The sequence below is a fragment of the Bradysia coprophila genome, unplaced genomic scaffold (assembly GCF_014529535.1).
Source record: "Bradysia coprophila strain Holo2 unplaced genomic scaffold, BU_Bcop_v1 contig_297, whole genome shotgun sequence".
Classification (NCBI taxonomy): Eukaryota; Metazoa; Arthropoda; class Insecta; order Diptera; family Sciaridae; genus Bradysia; species Bradysia coprophila.
In genome coordinates this window covers 1,001,005-1,017,886 of record NW_023503555.1, presented here as the reverse complement: position 1 = coordinate 1,017,886, position 16,882 = coordinate 1,001,005, and the positions used below count along the sequence as shown (strand labels likewise).

The window sequence follows — 16,882 nt, the reverse complement described above, 5'->3', positions numbered from 1 at the left end:
TTCTTCTAGCTCCATTTAATTATATGTGGAAAAAATCCCGGTCATCTACGTCTATTTTATCAAATTTCACAACTCATTGGAACGAAAGTCTTGCAAGATGGAACTAACAGAGTCTGGTAGTATTTCTACTTGTCAAAAACGTCCTGTGTACCGTAGAGATGAGGGGATATGGAAAAATGAGATGACAACTCGTGATCTTTGCTTTTTCATAGTAAGTAGACGAAGATGCCGTGTATCGGAAGTGCCAATCAAATCGAGTCCTGTCGTCCGTTAAATTCCTTGTTATCACCGGGTTTCATAAACAATAACGGCTTGGACTTGGACCGGCTTAAAAATCTGTCGGTTTTCAAAAACGAACAACGGTTCGGGTTGGAAAAAACCTCAACCCACTCATCTCTAGTGTTCCGGAGTTGTGAGGCGTTAAGCTATGTTGAAAATAGGTAAATACGAGGGACTTCAACAACTGGGACGGGAAGGATGAGTGGTTCTTCTACCAATATGATTCGGATTTCCGTGCCAGACAATTCCACATGGATGAGGCTTTTATGTGTTAAACGAAATTTACAAATATTACAAATTAATGTCTTTGAATTATGTCTAATTGTCTTAGGTGAGTTATCCGACGTATAATATTTGCTTAAAAACATGAAAGTAGAAATTTCTTTTGCCATGGCCGTAAACTTGCTAGTAGCCCGACTTCATTGCAAAATCTTTATTATAAATAGTTCTTGCTGAGAAACATGCATGGTATGGTATATTTGGTATCATTGGAAAGCTTAGACTTCAAGCTAACTTTAACAAGGTGTGTCGTGTTGAAATTTGTCAACCCGCAAGATATGGAAGTAACCAAAATTCACCACATTTTTTTCATGGTACTCCATTCTCTGTGCCTGCGGCTTATTTTCATGTGAACCAACTTCACATTTGTCATTACAGAACAAATATAACCACATGAAGTTGGTTCACATGAAAATATGCGCAGTGACAGCAGTAATTTTATGACAGAATGTACTAAAATATGGAAAAACTCTATTACATTTCTTCTTAGTTTCTAAACATGATTCTCCTATAGAGTTACACTCTATGTAACTCTATGGTTTTGGTTATTGTGACATGTCGTATTTCCCATAGCCATTTTAGTAAAGGACTAATTGAGGACATTTCTTCTAGATAATTTTTATAAACAAATTACCACAGCCATATTTTTAGAACTCAGATGTAGCGCTTTTAGTACAAATTAAAATTCTATGGCTAAACGCCTTTCAGATCAGTAATAGTGTAAGATCCTGTTAGGACAAATTGAGGACATTTCATTTTGAGTTAAAAATATGATTTTCCAAGCTTTCAGAAATCGTGTATTTAGTTCAAGTTGATTTGCATAAGTAATTCTATAAGCTAGCTACACTTAATATCGAAGTGGATTATGATAGGACGAATTGAGGACATTTAATTAGGCTGAATAAGTATTTGCAGCGTCGTTACCAAAAAAGTAGTATTTCGACTTTGTACTACTAAACTGTCATAATACTACCTTTTCATTGTCTGTAAACTAGGACTAATTAAGGACATTTGTTTGGCATGAACTTTATAATAGCACTCTACCATTACACCCGTTTTTGCATTCGCGACAAATACACAACCTCAGCTAATTACTAAAATGTAGCGTTTCCCAATTCGCCATGTGTCATAATACACATCGTGAGCCTGATAAAGTACTTTGCACCGAGATTCATACAACGTTTCATGCTACAGATGCATCTAAAGTTTGCAAATTTTGCAAATTATGATGCTGAGTGGCATAAATAAATAAAATTACATTACAGCTTCCGGATCACAATAAATATTCAATGTTTTTTATTTTTATAATTTAAATTATAATATCAGAAATTTGAAGTAGATTCGTTTAACGAGTATTGTCAGTATTGTCCAAGACCAGCTGGTAATCGGTCAAATGAATTGGTAACTTAAGTGGTAACAACATAGAGAACAACTTGACATAATAATTTAACGAAATTCAACGAAACAATATGGACGCCTATTGAATTTGCTTTTGTGAAAAAATTTTGTGTACGCAAACAAAAGTTCTGTAAATTAATTTAATTTAGTAGCCGCATCGAATCTGTACTGAAACAGTAATTTTTTTATAAAGACAGTGGTCACTAATTGGCACTAGAACGGTGATTTAAATTCCATTGCAATTGTGGACAAATAATTTTTTTTTCTTTCATTCTTTGAGGAAAATCGTGAAAAAGTGCTTTGTGTTTTTTAGGTGTTGCGTCGTTGAAAACAAAAAAAAAATCAACACACACGATCAAAATCGTGAACTAATAACATCTAAACGGAAACAGCAAGCGCTTTAGATAAATTTAATTTATTTTAACTAAGGTAAATATCGAATTGGATTTTTGTTTTTCCGTAAAATGATGAAATTTTCATCAATGAAACTAAATTTTATGTGATTTCTTGTGTGATGATTATAACATTTCAATGGCTGTGGTGTATCACACGGCTTAAATTGACATAGCACGTCATCTCATATTTCTTTAAAATTAAAATTATCGAGTTTTTCGTCTTGTTGTTTTTTTCTTCTTCATGTTAATCGCATCGTAATTTTTGTAGAACCGAAATTCATTAAAGAGACTTTTGTTCTGCGGATATTTCTACGAAAAAACGAAGGAAAAAAAATCGTCTTGCATTTCGAACAAAGATTGAGTTTTCCATTATTTGTCTGGAATGTGTGTACATTTAATTAAACCGTACAACTACATCGAAACTGGCAATTTTCTTTGTGTTTTCAATGTCTCTCCTGATCGTGTTTAAATGATGATAGATAACACATTTAACTGTTTTGAGATAAAATTATTGTTCCATTTGTTGTGAAAAGTTGAAAGTCAGAATGGTTTAACGAATAGTTTTAATACGGGGCGTTTTTTCGTCTTTTTTTCCTAACAATATTGTTGTGTGTTGTGCGGATGGTGTAGAATGTGTGGATAAATGTTTTCGTGATAAAGACATATTTTAGAATTCCACCAAAAACAGTCGCATAAAAACAGGTACTGAAATGAAACGCGACCACATATTGATCAGGTTGACCAGCAACATAGCATTATAAAAAAAACCTCAAAACTAATTAAATAGTATATCGTCGCACTACATCGCACAGTAGTACGACGAAGATTATCGTAAATCAATGAATGTGTCACTTGTTGGTGGAGAACCATTGAATTCAATGTGTTGTGGACAAGCCACTATCCCACATTTTTCGTAATTAGGAGGGCATTTTGTAAACAATCGATGATGAGATGAATATTAGTCTATCGAAATGGTCGACATATTTTATGTGGGACGGGGAGGTTCGCCATTTCATTACAGAAGAACTTATGGTCCAGGCAACTGATAAGATCATTTTTTATTGTCGAAATGTTAGACTATCCGTTGAATGTTTGGTCTGCGATTTTATTGGAAAATGTAAATTTTTGATATTTCACAGTTTTCCGCAATAGTTCACTCTCTGTGTCTTATCTTGTCATTGAAACGACCTTGAAAATGATCGTCATTTTTGCCGTGCGCTAACCAAAAGACATTTTTATTATTCGAAATTCTAGATAATTGAGTCTGATAAACTGACCGCTGAAAATTGTAGTTTTCTTTTCCGTAGACTGATTACATTGTCTTTACAACGAATTTTATGGGGAAAACCCAATCCGATCAGCATATTTTTCAACATGAAAATGTACAAACATAAGCCGACTTTATGACTCAGTCACACACAGCAAAGATATCTGTTCAAAAATGTGTGAATAATCTACACCAACCGAAGCACACATTCCATTTAGAACCCAATCCGCAAAATACAATGCATGGGTCGAATAACCTAAAATGATCCGTCTGTCAGGTATAAATAACATTGACCCAATGGCAGAACATTATAAATCAGTTTGCGGTGAATGTCAACGGAACGATTAAATTTTATGAATTGGCAATATTTTACCGACTCATTTAATATGGTCCGATTTTCCCACTGGTAAACATATCATTATGCTGTTGTCTTTCTCTGGTTATCTCCTTTTATGACTAATACTGAAGCATTTCGTCGAAAATGTCGAAAAACACTTTTGTTTGCTTATATCCGAAAAATTATTCAAATTTTGCTCGATAGCAACGATCTTAACGGTTTGTTTTATTAGTGAACGTAAATATTTTCAGTAAAAATTCTTATTTTCTTGCGATCGCAGTACGTTTTATCGGGGCTAATAGGTTTTTTGCAATGCGAATAATGTTTCGATGATTCGCAAATGTGCTTGGTCAGCAGAGCAGTTGGTATTTTATGAGAAGTAAAGTGAATGTCTTCCCTTGTGCAGATGGTAGAAAATACTACTACCATGGCTCTTCTGCTATTTGCAACTTGCTTGTAGATTTGGTTGCCCTGGGTCAGAAGGTCGTCTAACGTTTGATGTCAAATCTTTTACTTCATTAGTTTCAACATCCGTCCGTCTTGCTATCCTTCTGTTATTTTGTTTGTTTGTTTAGAGACCTCACTAACAGCCCTTTACGGCCAATAACAAGTTCAGTCTGGACTACCGGCTTAACGTGACTTCTGATGCTCGCCTCGAAGTATACAAATACCCTACTTGGGTTTCGTCATACGAACCACCAAACACACTGCAACTACCCAAATTATGAAGCTTGAGTGAACTTCAAAACGAACCCGGATAATTTTGGTGGAAGACTAGTACGTAGCCACTTAGCCATCTCGTCCGGTACTTGTATTTTGGTTACATCCACTAAATGGTTAGCATAAGGAATTTCGCCAGAACTGAAAATCTGGCTTAATGCTCTGCAGATATAATGGTGTTCGAGTACCATGCGAATTTATATCCTTTACGGACATATTGTCTTTTACAGTTCCTAAGCCACAATATGTAAGGGGTTTTACAAATTCGGCAAAACACGAATGAATTATGTACAGGGAAGTAACGTCATATTTATCTATCTACACTGCGTTGAGTAATAGTAGATAATGCACCTCTGTCCGAAAACGTTTAGTTCGACGATTTGGAAGTTATGTACCATAGACCGTATAGGGTAACTTTGTCTTCAGATATTCTTCACCTGCAGCATTTTTGTATTTTTTGTATGGGTCGCTACAACTGTGGCATCTGCTGAATATTACCTGGAGACAAGGTTACCAGTGACAGGTGAGATTTTCAACTCATTTCTGTCAGTGTGGAATGTGGATCCACTTCAGCAAACCAAAACGTTTAATACCGATTGTTGTGATCGAAGGAGGCAGCTGGCCAAGGAGTGGCTCCAAAAAGCCACTCAAAGGCTATACTCATTTGAAAAAACATAAAAAATAAAAATTTCCATACAAAATTCCAAAAGACCCTTCGGGAGTCATCTGAATTCATAGTATGATCAGTCCAGGCCTGGCTACCTCTACTTTGACAAAACAACTTTTCTCTTTGTCATAAGGCTCTGAATTCGGATTCCTCAATTTAACAAAACCCTAGGAAAATTGCCTCAAAATAAGATTCTGAATTCGGTCCGATCCTGTACTGATGAACCGTACGGGTATAGACGTAGCGTTTTGTTTATTTTCTTTTTTGAATATTTCTAAGTTATCACTGGAGAGACTATTTGTATATAATAATGGGAAGTGTATGGCTGGATGCGCGTGTGTGTGTGTGCTTATGATAAAAATATTTCTTTGCATTTTAAAGCTTAAAAATATTATTGTTTCTGTCACGTCACATTGGTGACCATAATATACACATTGATTCGCACATAATATACTCGTTTGTTACCATGTTCTTCCATCGTATACTCACACGGATGTTGTATGGTTTGTCGCTGATTGTGAATGTATATGAGTTATGTGTGCAAGTAGACTGAACATTGTTTTGTGGTCTGACATTCCACTACCACTATCCGTCAGCTCAATTGAAATTTTTATCCGGAGTAACAACACCGATATTTTCGCTTCGGCTAATTACATATTAAATCTGTATGGACACTCGATTGATACGACATTAAATTTTGTTCGAATAACACACAAAAAAACGGACCGAGAAGCATGCAAGTGATAACAAAGTGATATCAAAATATAGAAAAAGAGCAGAGCAGCTAAAAAAAAGCGTATAAAACGAAAAAGCTATCTACACATTCTGTAAGTGTGCTTATATGAATCATTCATGCAGAAATTCTTAAAATAAACAATGACTGAATGGCAAGGTCGGAATCGCTTTACATTTAAAAAAAAAATAAACTAGACCTGTGTGATACTGATAATATCATTGAGGCGCGCTTATTATTATGTGTCAGGTGTTACTCTGGAGGAAGTGGAGAAAGTTTCTGTGTAAAATGCGTGTGTCGACAATAAATGGACGATCATTTTCTTGTGTCGTATGGTAACGTGTCTGTATTGTGAAAGTGATGAGTAAAGATTTGTGATAACAACACCACTGTTGGTTGTTTGCTTGTTTGTTTGTGGTACAATTTTGTCTAGACTTTAAAAATTGTCTTTATCTCGGAAACCCATTGAATTTTAGCCTTTGAATTTCGTAAGCCTATAGTGGATTGTCCCTTAAACGATTTGTTAGTGACTCATGCGTACAAGAGAACCTTTTCTCTGATTTTGTTTTATCTTCTTCTCTTCTTTTTCAGCCTGTTTCTCAAACTCAATTTTTTTGATTGTAAAGGGATTAGAATTCTGGTAAAGATTTTTCCCATTTTTCTTGAATTTTCCCTAAGTTTCCCGAATTTTCCAACATTTTACTTTTTTTCTACATTTTACTTAGTTTTCTCAAAAAATATTTTTGGAAATTTTCACGAATTTTCCAAATTTTCACAATTGGAGAAAAATGTGGAAAAGAGGGATTCTTCTGAAAAACAGAATGTTTTATATGTGCCCAGCAAGGTATTCGACCATAGAAGCCAAAACCACTTTCAAAAAAATTCTTTGAACCTTGTGTGGCTAGTGTGAGGTGATCAAAAGCCACAAGTGTGGGGTGTCATTAGAAAGGTAATTGGATATACTCCCGGGCCAAATAGGATTTTATTGGGTTTAAAATTTACCCACACTGAGATATGCACAGTTGAAATTTTCAACCGAAAAAAGACTGAATTCGTACACAAATTTCTCGATGTACACGAAACGTACAGGGTCGTATGGGGTGTCATTAGAAAGGTAATTGCATATACTTTCAGGGAGCATCTACGATTCAATATAAGCACTTAAACATTTCAACTTTTCATAATTCGTCGTAGATGCTTCCAAACCCCAATAAAACCCTATTTGCCCTTAAAGTGCATGTAATTACCTTTCCAATGACTCCCCACACTACCACGTACGTTTCGTGTATCTCGAGAAATGTCTGTATGGAAAGGGTAAGTTTTCAGTCTTTTTTTGGTGAAAACTTCAACTGGGCATGTCTCAGTGTGAATGAATTTTAAACCCAATAAGACCCTATTTGCCCCGGAAGTATATGCAATTACATTTCTAATGACACCATACACGACTATGTACGTTTCGTGTAACTGGAGAAATTTTTGTAAGAGAAGTGCATGTTTTCGGCTTCTGATCACCTCACACTAGCCACACAAGCTTCGAAGTTTTGAAAGTGGTTTTGGCTTCTGGGGTCGAATACCTTACAGGGCACATATAAAAAATTCCAATAGAAAAGGCGTCCGATTTCGGTCTTCTGTTTTTCATTAGAATCCCTCCCAATACAATCTCTGAGGAGCGGATTCCGGGAGTAAAATTCCAACATCATTTCCAATTCATGCCCCAGATTTCTGAGAGAAGTCAACAATTTCATTACAAAACCACTGTAGAACTTCTCTCGACAATGTATCTTAAAAGGATAACAACGCAAAACGGTTAAGCCTTAGTCCGACACACGATTTACAATCATTGTTTCCAGTCTAAATGTAAATTTGCATCTTAAATGCGCCAGAGATCATTTCAAACCAATCAGCCATTCTTCGTTATCATTTCGTTCCCCTTCAAGGTAAATAACCCGTTTTTCCGTTTTGTTGTTCGCATACCCAGTTACACTTGTTACACATACGTATAATGAAAGTATTAATTAAAGTCTCTGCTCAAGTGGATAACCAATTTGATTCAATTTGTTTGTACATCCAAACTGAATCTAGAATTTTTGTAAACAAAATGTTTGACTCACAGAGTCAGTGAACTTCGATTTTGTTGATGCATGCACATTACATATGCCAAACATTTGAAATCTCTGTTTCGAGAAACGAAAATCTCGTACAACTAAGTGCAACCATTTAACCATTTACAAAACTCAACCTTGACTTTGCTCTGCGCCTATTTTCATTTTTTTTCAGGAACTTTTGTCGTAATTTTTACGAAAAAAGGTACAGATCTGCTATGTAAAAGAGGGGGGCCTTAACAAGGGTTCATCGCTTATTTTTTGTCGCTAAATAGATTTCCGGCTGTTCTAATAGGTTCAACTTTACGCAGAACAAGCTCTCGTTAATCATACCTTAACTCAAGCGAGTCCCTCGATCCTGGAACTTTTAGTAGTTCTTGATTGTTTGAATCTTGATACACATTCTGCTGTCTACAGAGGGTCATCAATAACTGATATCACACAAAGAATGACGATTTTTTATCGATCTATTCCAAGTTCACATTCTATACTATGCTCGTTACGACCTACAATAAAGAATATCGTACGCCTCAACTGATCTGATGGTCGAATTGATGTTATCGAAATTGAATGCGCTAATTCATTGATTCGTGTTTTTTTGAATTCATTGAATAAGAACAGTGATAACTAACAGTGATAGCCATGGCACATCGTGTGATTTGTACATTTATTTGAACCGCTGACCCGAATAATGTAATTTATGCAAGACCCACAATGTATGTCTGGCCGTTGATCATTAACGGTTTCTGAGCTTTTGATCAACTAATAAACTGTTTCGTGAGGTCTTAGGCGCATTTCTTGAATCGGTAATCAGCTAACCATCGTAACCTGTCAAGTAAAAAGGGTCTCTTTAAAACACTTGAAAGAAATGTGTCCTCATTTTTCGGATTTTTGTGAATAGTTAAATGCAGAATCGGAACGTCTAGTGAATTATAAGAAAAATGAAATTTCATTCGTTTAGCTCCGTTTCGATAGAGTAAGGAATTATCTTAATTCCAATGCATTCTACATTCCATACAGTGATTGATGAACAAACAAAAAATGAAAAAAAAAGAAATATTTGATCAATGCAAATGGTAAATCTCGTCCAGTGCGGCACCCTTCGGAATGCAAGCGCTGACAGACATTGCATTTCCCCGCTGAATAGCCAGGGAAAACCTTTGGAACAGATAATGTCTTGTCTTCACCTCGTCTGTCAACCTAATCATTTTTGAGCCAATTTTGTTGAGTAAGGAATTTGTTCTCGCAATATTCGTTCATCAAGCGAGTCGCCACCGGTCAGCGACTGGCTTTGATATTTTATTTTTAGAAGTTGGCACACATTGGTCCATTATACGTTCTGAAAACCCGTGCTTCCACCTACGTTATAAACACATACTAAGTGAGCTAACCCAGGAGCTAACCTTAATCTCTTAGGCTTACGATGTTTCAGACGCCATCATGAGCCCATTTGAGCGAAATCAATGAAATTTCATCTTTCTTATAATTCGTCAATATTACAAAGTCCTGTATCTGCATTTATCTGTTCATTTTTTTGATTGGGGTCTATTGTTACAGTGTGAGGCCTGTCCCACTTGATTAGAAATGTCTCCCACGGTATCATTAAAATCTTGACTTTAGACTAGACGAGTAAACACTACATCAGCACACGCTAAATTAAATTCTTCTATTCAATTAGACACAAAAGCATGAGATAAAATGTGATATGTGACCGTACGTTGTTTGATTGATTATTTCCATTGAAATTAGCATTCCATTATCAATATACATTGAAAATTCCACAGTGTTACTGTACTTGTATATTACATAGTGATCTGGACGGTTGATTGTCGGGTCCGAATCATGCAACTACCTACATATCAGAATCAAATCAAATTTGTTCCATATTCCTATTTCCGAACAGTACGAAAATAATCTCGAACGCGCAAACATTTATATTTATTAGTTAAAACAATCTAATTTTATATGTAACGTTGCCTTGACATCGAGGAAATTATAATGAAATTATTGGATTTGTTCACCCCTCGCAAATAAACTAAAAATAAATAAATTTGATTAGGCACTTCAGTCTCGTTTTTAACTAAAACAATTAAAAAATTTCTTTTGTTTTGTTTTGTAACGTTGCTCGTTGCAAGTATGTAGTCGTTGTCTATATGGCTATAACTGTCCGCTAGAAATGATTTCATTGTAGGATGTGTTAATATAGATTTCATGTCGATCGGAATTGCATAGTTATTTCTCCACTTCAGTTCGTGCACCATTGCAAATCACAAATCGACGTGAAATTATTTTGATAAAGTGAGTAGAGTATTAAGTGGTTACAAATCTAGAAATTGCGGACAACTTCAGATGTTTGTTTGATTTTGTACTTTAGTTGTACAGTTAGAGGCAGTGAAATTTCAGCATGAATTTTCTTCAGCAGTTTTTCAGCTGATCCACACAAACAATCAAAATTGTTTATAGATCTTTTCACGGTTTTACCACTACCACACGCGTGTGTGCAGCAGCTTTAACCGTATAAACACGTATAAACAGCTTTGATTGTATGTGTGAATCAGCTGAAAAAACATCTGAAACAAATTCATGCTGAAATTTCACTACCTCTGACTGTAAAAACCTTCTTTTAAAACCATATGCAAAATTACGAACGGCATATCAACCTGTACAAAAACTCTTCTTAACTCAAATCATTTCTTTCATGCGGTAAAGCGAGCGTAGGATGTGATTATAAACATTTACTGAGATTGTCAATTTTGAATCAACAAGGAGGGCCTCTCTTCTTCTTTATCCGCCATGCTAATCCAATTGGGTTTTGGCTGTCTGCACCACATTTCACCACATTGTTGACGATCTTCGGCTACTCTATTCTTATTATAGACTTCAGCTTCTTCAACGGTGTCGATCCATCCCTTCTCTCGTATCATTTTTTGTTGAATTGACGTCTAGAAGAGACGAATATGTAACATAGTGAATGGGTTTCACTCACACCTACGTTGCATTGTTACGTCATAGTCAAATTTTTGCCCCATTTTTCAACTACTCATATCTCAGCTTGGATGATTTTTCAAGAATCCATCAAAATCTCTCCAATCCTAGATTCTATAGACGGACATGCAAAGACACTCCTGTCATGATTTTGAGTTGAGTTCTATATTTATAAAGATATGTCATTTCTGTAGTTTTGATATCTGGATCGAGGTGTTACCAACGCGGAGGTGTCGTGTCACCTCTACGAGAAATAGGAAATGTCCGTGAATGTTCAGCGAAACACTCGATGAAAAGCAAATGGTGTCACACAATTCTGAGTGACCCTTCAAAAATTTAACTATTAAGTATAGTTTCCACTTAAAAAGAGCACTCCGTTTAGCCTCCGTCTACATGACAGTTGTAAAGTAGAACAAAAGAACTGTCACGCAAACGGATTGGAAATTGAATTTATTTCACAAACGTCAGGCATATCATTAGGACAGTTAAAAAAAATCATTAGGACTGTTGAAGCATCTATTACTTTCACCAATCTTCGTCGTTGTAACGATAACGTCGTTGTCGATAACAGGTAACGATGATCTTAAAACGATAATAATTGCAGACACGCGAAGGAGACCTAATTCAAATTATTCTTTTGTTGAACTGTCAAGTTTGACAGGAGAACAAAAGAAAAAAAATTAATTAGGTCTCCTTCGCGTCGCTGTGTATATCTAGAGTGAGCGATGAGATGAGAAATTCTTGTCCAAAAGATTTATCTCTTTGCATGTTCGATTCAATCGACCTATTCGCCAGTCTGCAATATGCCTATCTTCCACGTGATTACAGAAATCGCAACTTGTGTACGCAAACACAATTCCAAAACAAAAAAATAAAAATTTCACACCAAAATGATAATTGTTTTTCGTGGTCGGCTGTCTGTATGTGTCTCTGTGTGTGTGCGTTATATTTATCAATTTTTTTTTGTTCAATTTGATTGATGGTTTCGTTTGGTGTTTCATTCCAGAAATAAAAAACACAAAATTATTCCATAATGGCAACAACACCAAGAGGCGGCGGGGCTGCTCAGCGACCCAATGGATCGACACAAGGAAAAATTTGCCAATTCAAACTTGTCTTATTAGGTGAATCAGCCGTTGGCAAATCATCGCTGGTTCTACGATTTGTTAAGGGACAATTTCACGAGTACCAAGAGAGTACGATCGGTGCTGCGTTTTTGACACAAACCGTTTGTAGCGATGACACGGCTGTTAAATTCGAGATTTGGGACACTGCCGGACAGGAAAGGTATAACAGCAGATAGTAAAAATGATTTGTGGACCGGGGTAGTAATCGATTTCATTGGACATTTTCAGGTATCATAGTTTAGCTCCCATGTATTATAGAGGAGCACAGGCCGCCATTGTCGTGTACGACATTCAAAATCAAGACAGTTTTCAAAGAGCAAAAACTTGGGTTAAAGAGCTGCAAAGACAAGTGAGTGACTGGAATCAATTTGTCGATTTTCTGATTTGCTCAATGTTGGCAACGCATCTTTTTCAGGCATCACCAAACATCGTTATAGCTTTGGCTGGAAACAAAGCTGATTTATCAAATAGCCGTGTCGTAGAATATGAGGAAGCGAAACAATATGCCGAAGAGAATGGTTTACTATTTATGGAAACGTCTGCTAAAACCGCAATGAATGTTAACGATATTTTCATGGCAATCGGTATGTTTCTGCGCCGTCTTTTTTCATTTATTTTTTTCGTAGTTCTGTTGTCTATGACGAACGAGATAAAGACCTGGTTCCGATTATCTTATCTTCTCACTGAGTCATTCTTGCTGAAAGCTTATTATGTTCCGCTGTTCATAGTGCGGTTTTCGCAGTGAAAATTTCCTTTAAACTCTATTATCAGCGACACTTGTGTCGCAATGTCGCATGTGAATGATTTAATGCGAACTTATCCGTTGTGTCGTCTTAATTTTTCAAGTGTGAGAGTGGTGGTTCCGAAATTGTTGTTAAAATGTTCGTAAGAATAAACTTCGACGAGTGTCTTAATTGATTGGAACGTTTAAATCACTCTCTTTAAACTGCGAATTCTGATGAAAAGTAGAAAGATCGGTCGTTCCCTTTTACTTACTTTTTAACTATCCTTGTGTGCTTAACGAAAGTTTAGTTCCTGGTGTCACACCAGTCGTTAGCTACTTCCCTGGTGGGTTCAGTGGAATCTAGGACATGTAGCGAAGACATCATTGCTCGCTCGATGTGAAGCCTGAGTCGTAGTCAATTATTCTTTTAGAGGTCAGGAGCACTGTTATTGTTACCAGGAATAAAGTTTGCCTGGCGCCACGCAATCAAATCAATTTTTCGAATTTACGTCTTGTCGGGCAATCAATTGCATTCGTCATTTGGCTGCAATAACTTCACCCTTTCGGCATTCTACATTGTATCACAGGGCACTTTTAGGACTCAAAGTCAAAATCGTACGAAAAAGTTTTTCGTTTCGGTGGCCTAATGAGGAACTTAAATTGACATGGGACATTAGTCTGTTGTTCTCAACAAGAATTTTTTAAGTTTTCTTAGTTCGCTCGACAGTTTTTAAGGTTGCTTAATATTTACCGATAAACAGCGGTATAACTCAGTGGTTACGTACTAGACTTTCACCAAAATGATCCGGGTTCGATTCCCAATTTCACATAGAATTTTTCTGGCGAATAAATCGCATTGGGAACAGACTGCAGTTCACTCAAGCTCCATAAGCTTTGGGTAGTGTATTTGGTGGCTGCAACGATGTACACACTGAATGACGTAGCCCAAACTTTCCTTCGAGAGTATTTGCATACTTCAAGGCGTGGTTTGGAAGTCATGTTAAGTCGGTGGTCCAGACTGCACTTGTTATTGATTGTAAAAAGGCTGTTAGTGAGACCTCTAAGACAAATCAAATCAAAACAGATTCAAGAAGCTTTCGAGTAATTTAAAGAAATTCAAGATATCGATTTTCAGAACATTCCTACCAGTCCTACCACGTCTTAATATTTAACAATTAAAAATTTTTCTGGTAACCAAAATTGAAATAAAATACTGCTGAGCACGTAAGAGCGATTATTTGTCAACCTACTTTCATTAAGAGACTAGAATCCTGTCACGTAGCTCGGCCTGACATCCAAATCAAATGAAATTAATTTTCCCCATTTCTCTTCTCATTTTACAGCCAAAAAACTACCTAAAAACGAAGGAACTGGAACTCAAGGTAGTGGTCAGGGACGACGACTAGCAGAGAATGAACAAAATAGACAGTCAAATAATTGTTGCAAGTGATGTTCTTCAAGTAAACAAATCAACATTTTTATTTTTATTCAATTAAAATCACAAATTTAAAATACAAGAAGTGAACCTTAAGTTTTGTATTTGGAGAGAAGAAAGAAGAAGAAAAGAAAAGCAAAAATTGGGAGAGAAAAGAAAAATGATAAAAGAATGAAAAGTGAACCGAAAAATTATCTAATTACACCGCATGAAAATCAATGTTCGTCTTATTATTTCCACACACACACACATAAATAACCGGATTTTAAAGGCCAACTGCCGGGGTGTAGGGTAAGGCGATGAGAATTGTTTTGATTCGGAAACGAAATCTATTTTGGCAGTTCGTCAGTGTCGACAATTTGTCGAAACGTTTTTCATTTGTTTTTGCTAATTTCACTGTTTTGTCAATGGGTTTGAGCAGCAAGAATTATTTTCGGGAAAACATTTTTCCATATTTTCTTGAATTTTCCTACATTTTCCTTAATTTTCGCAAGAAAAGTATTTGGAAAACTTTGAAAAATTGTGAGAAAAGTCTGGAAAATGTTTGATTGTTGTAACCTGTTACAAACGGCAACCGTATCACGATATAAAATCAAATCACTCAGTCTGCTACTACTTTTGTTTAAAACATAAAACCTGATGGTGAACTTCTAAACGCAAAATCTTTTACTTCATTAGTTTTGGCAGGCGCCCCTTTTCCTATATAAGACAAAACTAACCAAAGCTCAGCGTTTATTTTATGCTTTGTCGTTGTTGTCATTAATCATCACTTTGCTACGCATACTACTAACAACAACAAACATTTGAGTAAATAATAAAACAAACAAACAAAAATGTTTCCATTCAAGAACATTCCGAGCATTCGTTTAATGATAATAATTTTAATGATTTTCATGGCAATAATATTTTTATGCTCGCGCTCTATAAACAATTCCATTGTTTGACCAGTCATCACGTCGTCCGATTTCTCATCATTTTATTCCGCTCACTGTTGGAGAATTGTAAGAACCGACAATTTCAATTTTAATTCTCTTATTATACCACATGAGAACGACATTACGGCACATACGGATGTGTATGTATAGTAACGTCGATATATGACATGAATGTGGAACGAGATAAATTGGAAATTGTCGGTTTATGTAATTTTCTCCCTGTCAATTTTTAGTTGTTTTTTTTCACATTTTCGTCTTTTGAGACTTTAGGTATTGGTTCTACGAAAAATTTCCTTTCATAAATTTTCCCATTTTTCTAGACTCTAGGACTCCCTACCAGTAATCTTTTGTATTCGACAAATGAAAAACTTAAATGAGGAAAAAAGAAAAAAAATCCGACGAAATATTTGTAATGTTAACTTCGATCAATGTTTACAGTTTTCTCAACCAAAAAAAAACCTTTTACATGCTACATGCGTCGAAAACCATACTTTTCGTGTTTCAAGCACTACTTTCGATGCCCTAAGCATATAAAGTCCATTAACCTTGGAATACAAAGTTGAAAATTCAAGTTTTCGTACATTTACTAACCTCGGCTTTGTCTCGGATCAACAAGATTCACACGAAAATTTACCTTTTCAACTTTAGATCTCTATAGTTATGTAAGTGACTATTCCCTTTTCGTTTCTTTTATTTGTTTTCATCATATGACTTGTTGCTTCTCTGTGCTGAGTAAATCACATTTTTATGGAAAAAAAATGAATAGTTTAAGTACACAAACAATGTAAAAAAGAAAGAAATTAATCCCAAAGTGTACAGACTATAAATTATTTTCAAATTTGAATTCAGAGTCTTAAACAAATTGTTGGATTCGAATTTATGGTTTTTTTTTGATGGAACGGTAAAGAAAAAACTACAAGACAGAAAATTTTTGGTTTAAATTTTGATTTCAACTGACCCGCGAATTATGTAATATATAAATGAAGTAAAAAAAATGAAAAAAAAAATTGATTTATGAAAAAGAGCAAAAATTATTTTCTTATTTTTAAGTTTTAATAATTTTTGTGGCAATTTAGAACGAATTACATAAAAATTATAAATATTTTCTAAATATATAGGGTGATAATTGAATTTAATTAAAAAAAAGAATAAAAATTATTGTAATTATTAACAGTTAAAATACAAACTATGATCAACATAATGTCGTCAAGATGTCGTTTCTTTTTATATTAACTTTTTACCTTTACTACGGGACACTTCGGTTTTAATAAGCACTTAACTACAATAGGAAAGCGAACTGATCCAAGCTGCGATCGGTGTGGCCACCACACGGATACAGCTGAGCACTTCCTCTGCGAATGTCCGGCTTTTATAACAAAAAGAAGGATTCACTTAGGCGGGTACACTATCAGGTATGACCTGATTAAAAACTTACATCCAAAGGACATCCTGAACTTCATTGCAAGTACAGGGAGGTTCGAACCAACAGTAAGTGACTA

At 35.5% G+C, this 16,882-nt stretch overlaps 1 protein-coding gene across 2 annotated transcripts; it reads left to right on the top strand.

Moving 5' to 3' along the window:
- Nucleotides 1-2,007: 2,007 nt before the first annotated feature.
- LOC119078712 (ras-related protein Rab-5B) lies at nt 2,008-16,390 on the top strand. Of its 2 annotated transcripts, XM_037186384.1 has the most exons (6): nt 2,008-2,177; nt 2,270-2,385; nt 12,169-12,449; nt 12,518-12,638; nt 12,705-12,873; nt 14,357-16,390. In XM_037186384.1, the coding sequence occupies exons 3-6, from the start codon at nt 12,196-12,198 to the stop codon at nt 14,461-14,463; spliced, it is 651 nt and encodes a 216-aa protein (XP_037042279.1). In that variant the 5' UTR covers nt 2,008-2,177; nt 2,270-2,385; nt 12,169-12,195; the 3' UTR covers nt 14,464-16,390. The 2 variants fall into 2 exon arrangements, with proteins under 2 accessions (XP_037042279.1, XP_037042280.1); XM_037186385.1 differs by lacking the exons at nt 2,008-2,177; nt 2,270-2,385 and adding an exon at nt 6,034-6,169.
- The last annotated feature ends 492 nt before the right edge of the window (nt 16,391-16,882 follow it).

Bases quoted from the DNA above. Each gene is read 5' to 3' on its own strand.
- LOC119078712 (XM_037186384.1), top strand. From the start codon at position 12,196: ATGGCAACAACACCAAGAGGCGGCGGGGCTGCTCAGCGACCCAATGGA. The intron at 12,450-12,517 runs GTATAACAGCAG...GGACATTTTCAG, and splicing joins GACACTGCCGGACAGGAAAG to GTATCATAGTTTAGCTCCCA. The intron at 12,874-14,356 runs GTATGTTTCTGC...CTCATTTTACAG, and splicing joins CGATATTTTCATGGCAATCG to CCAAAAAACTACCTAAAAAC.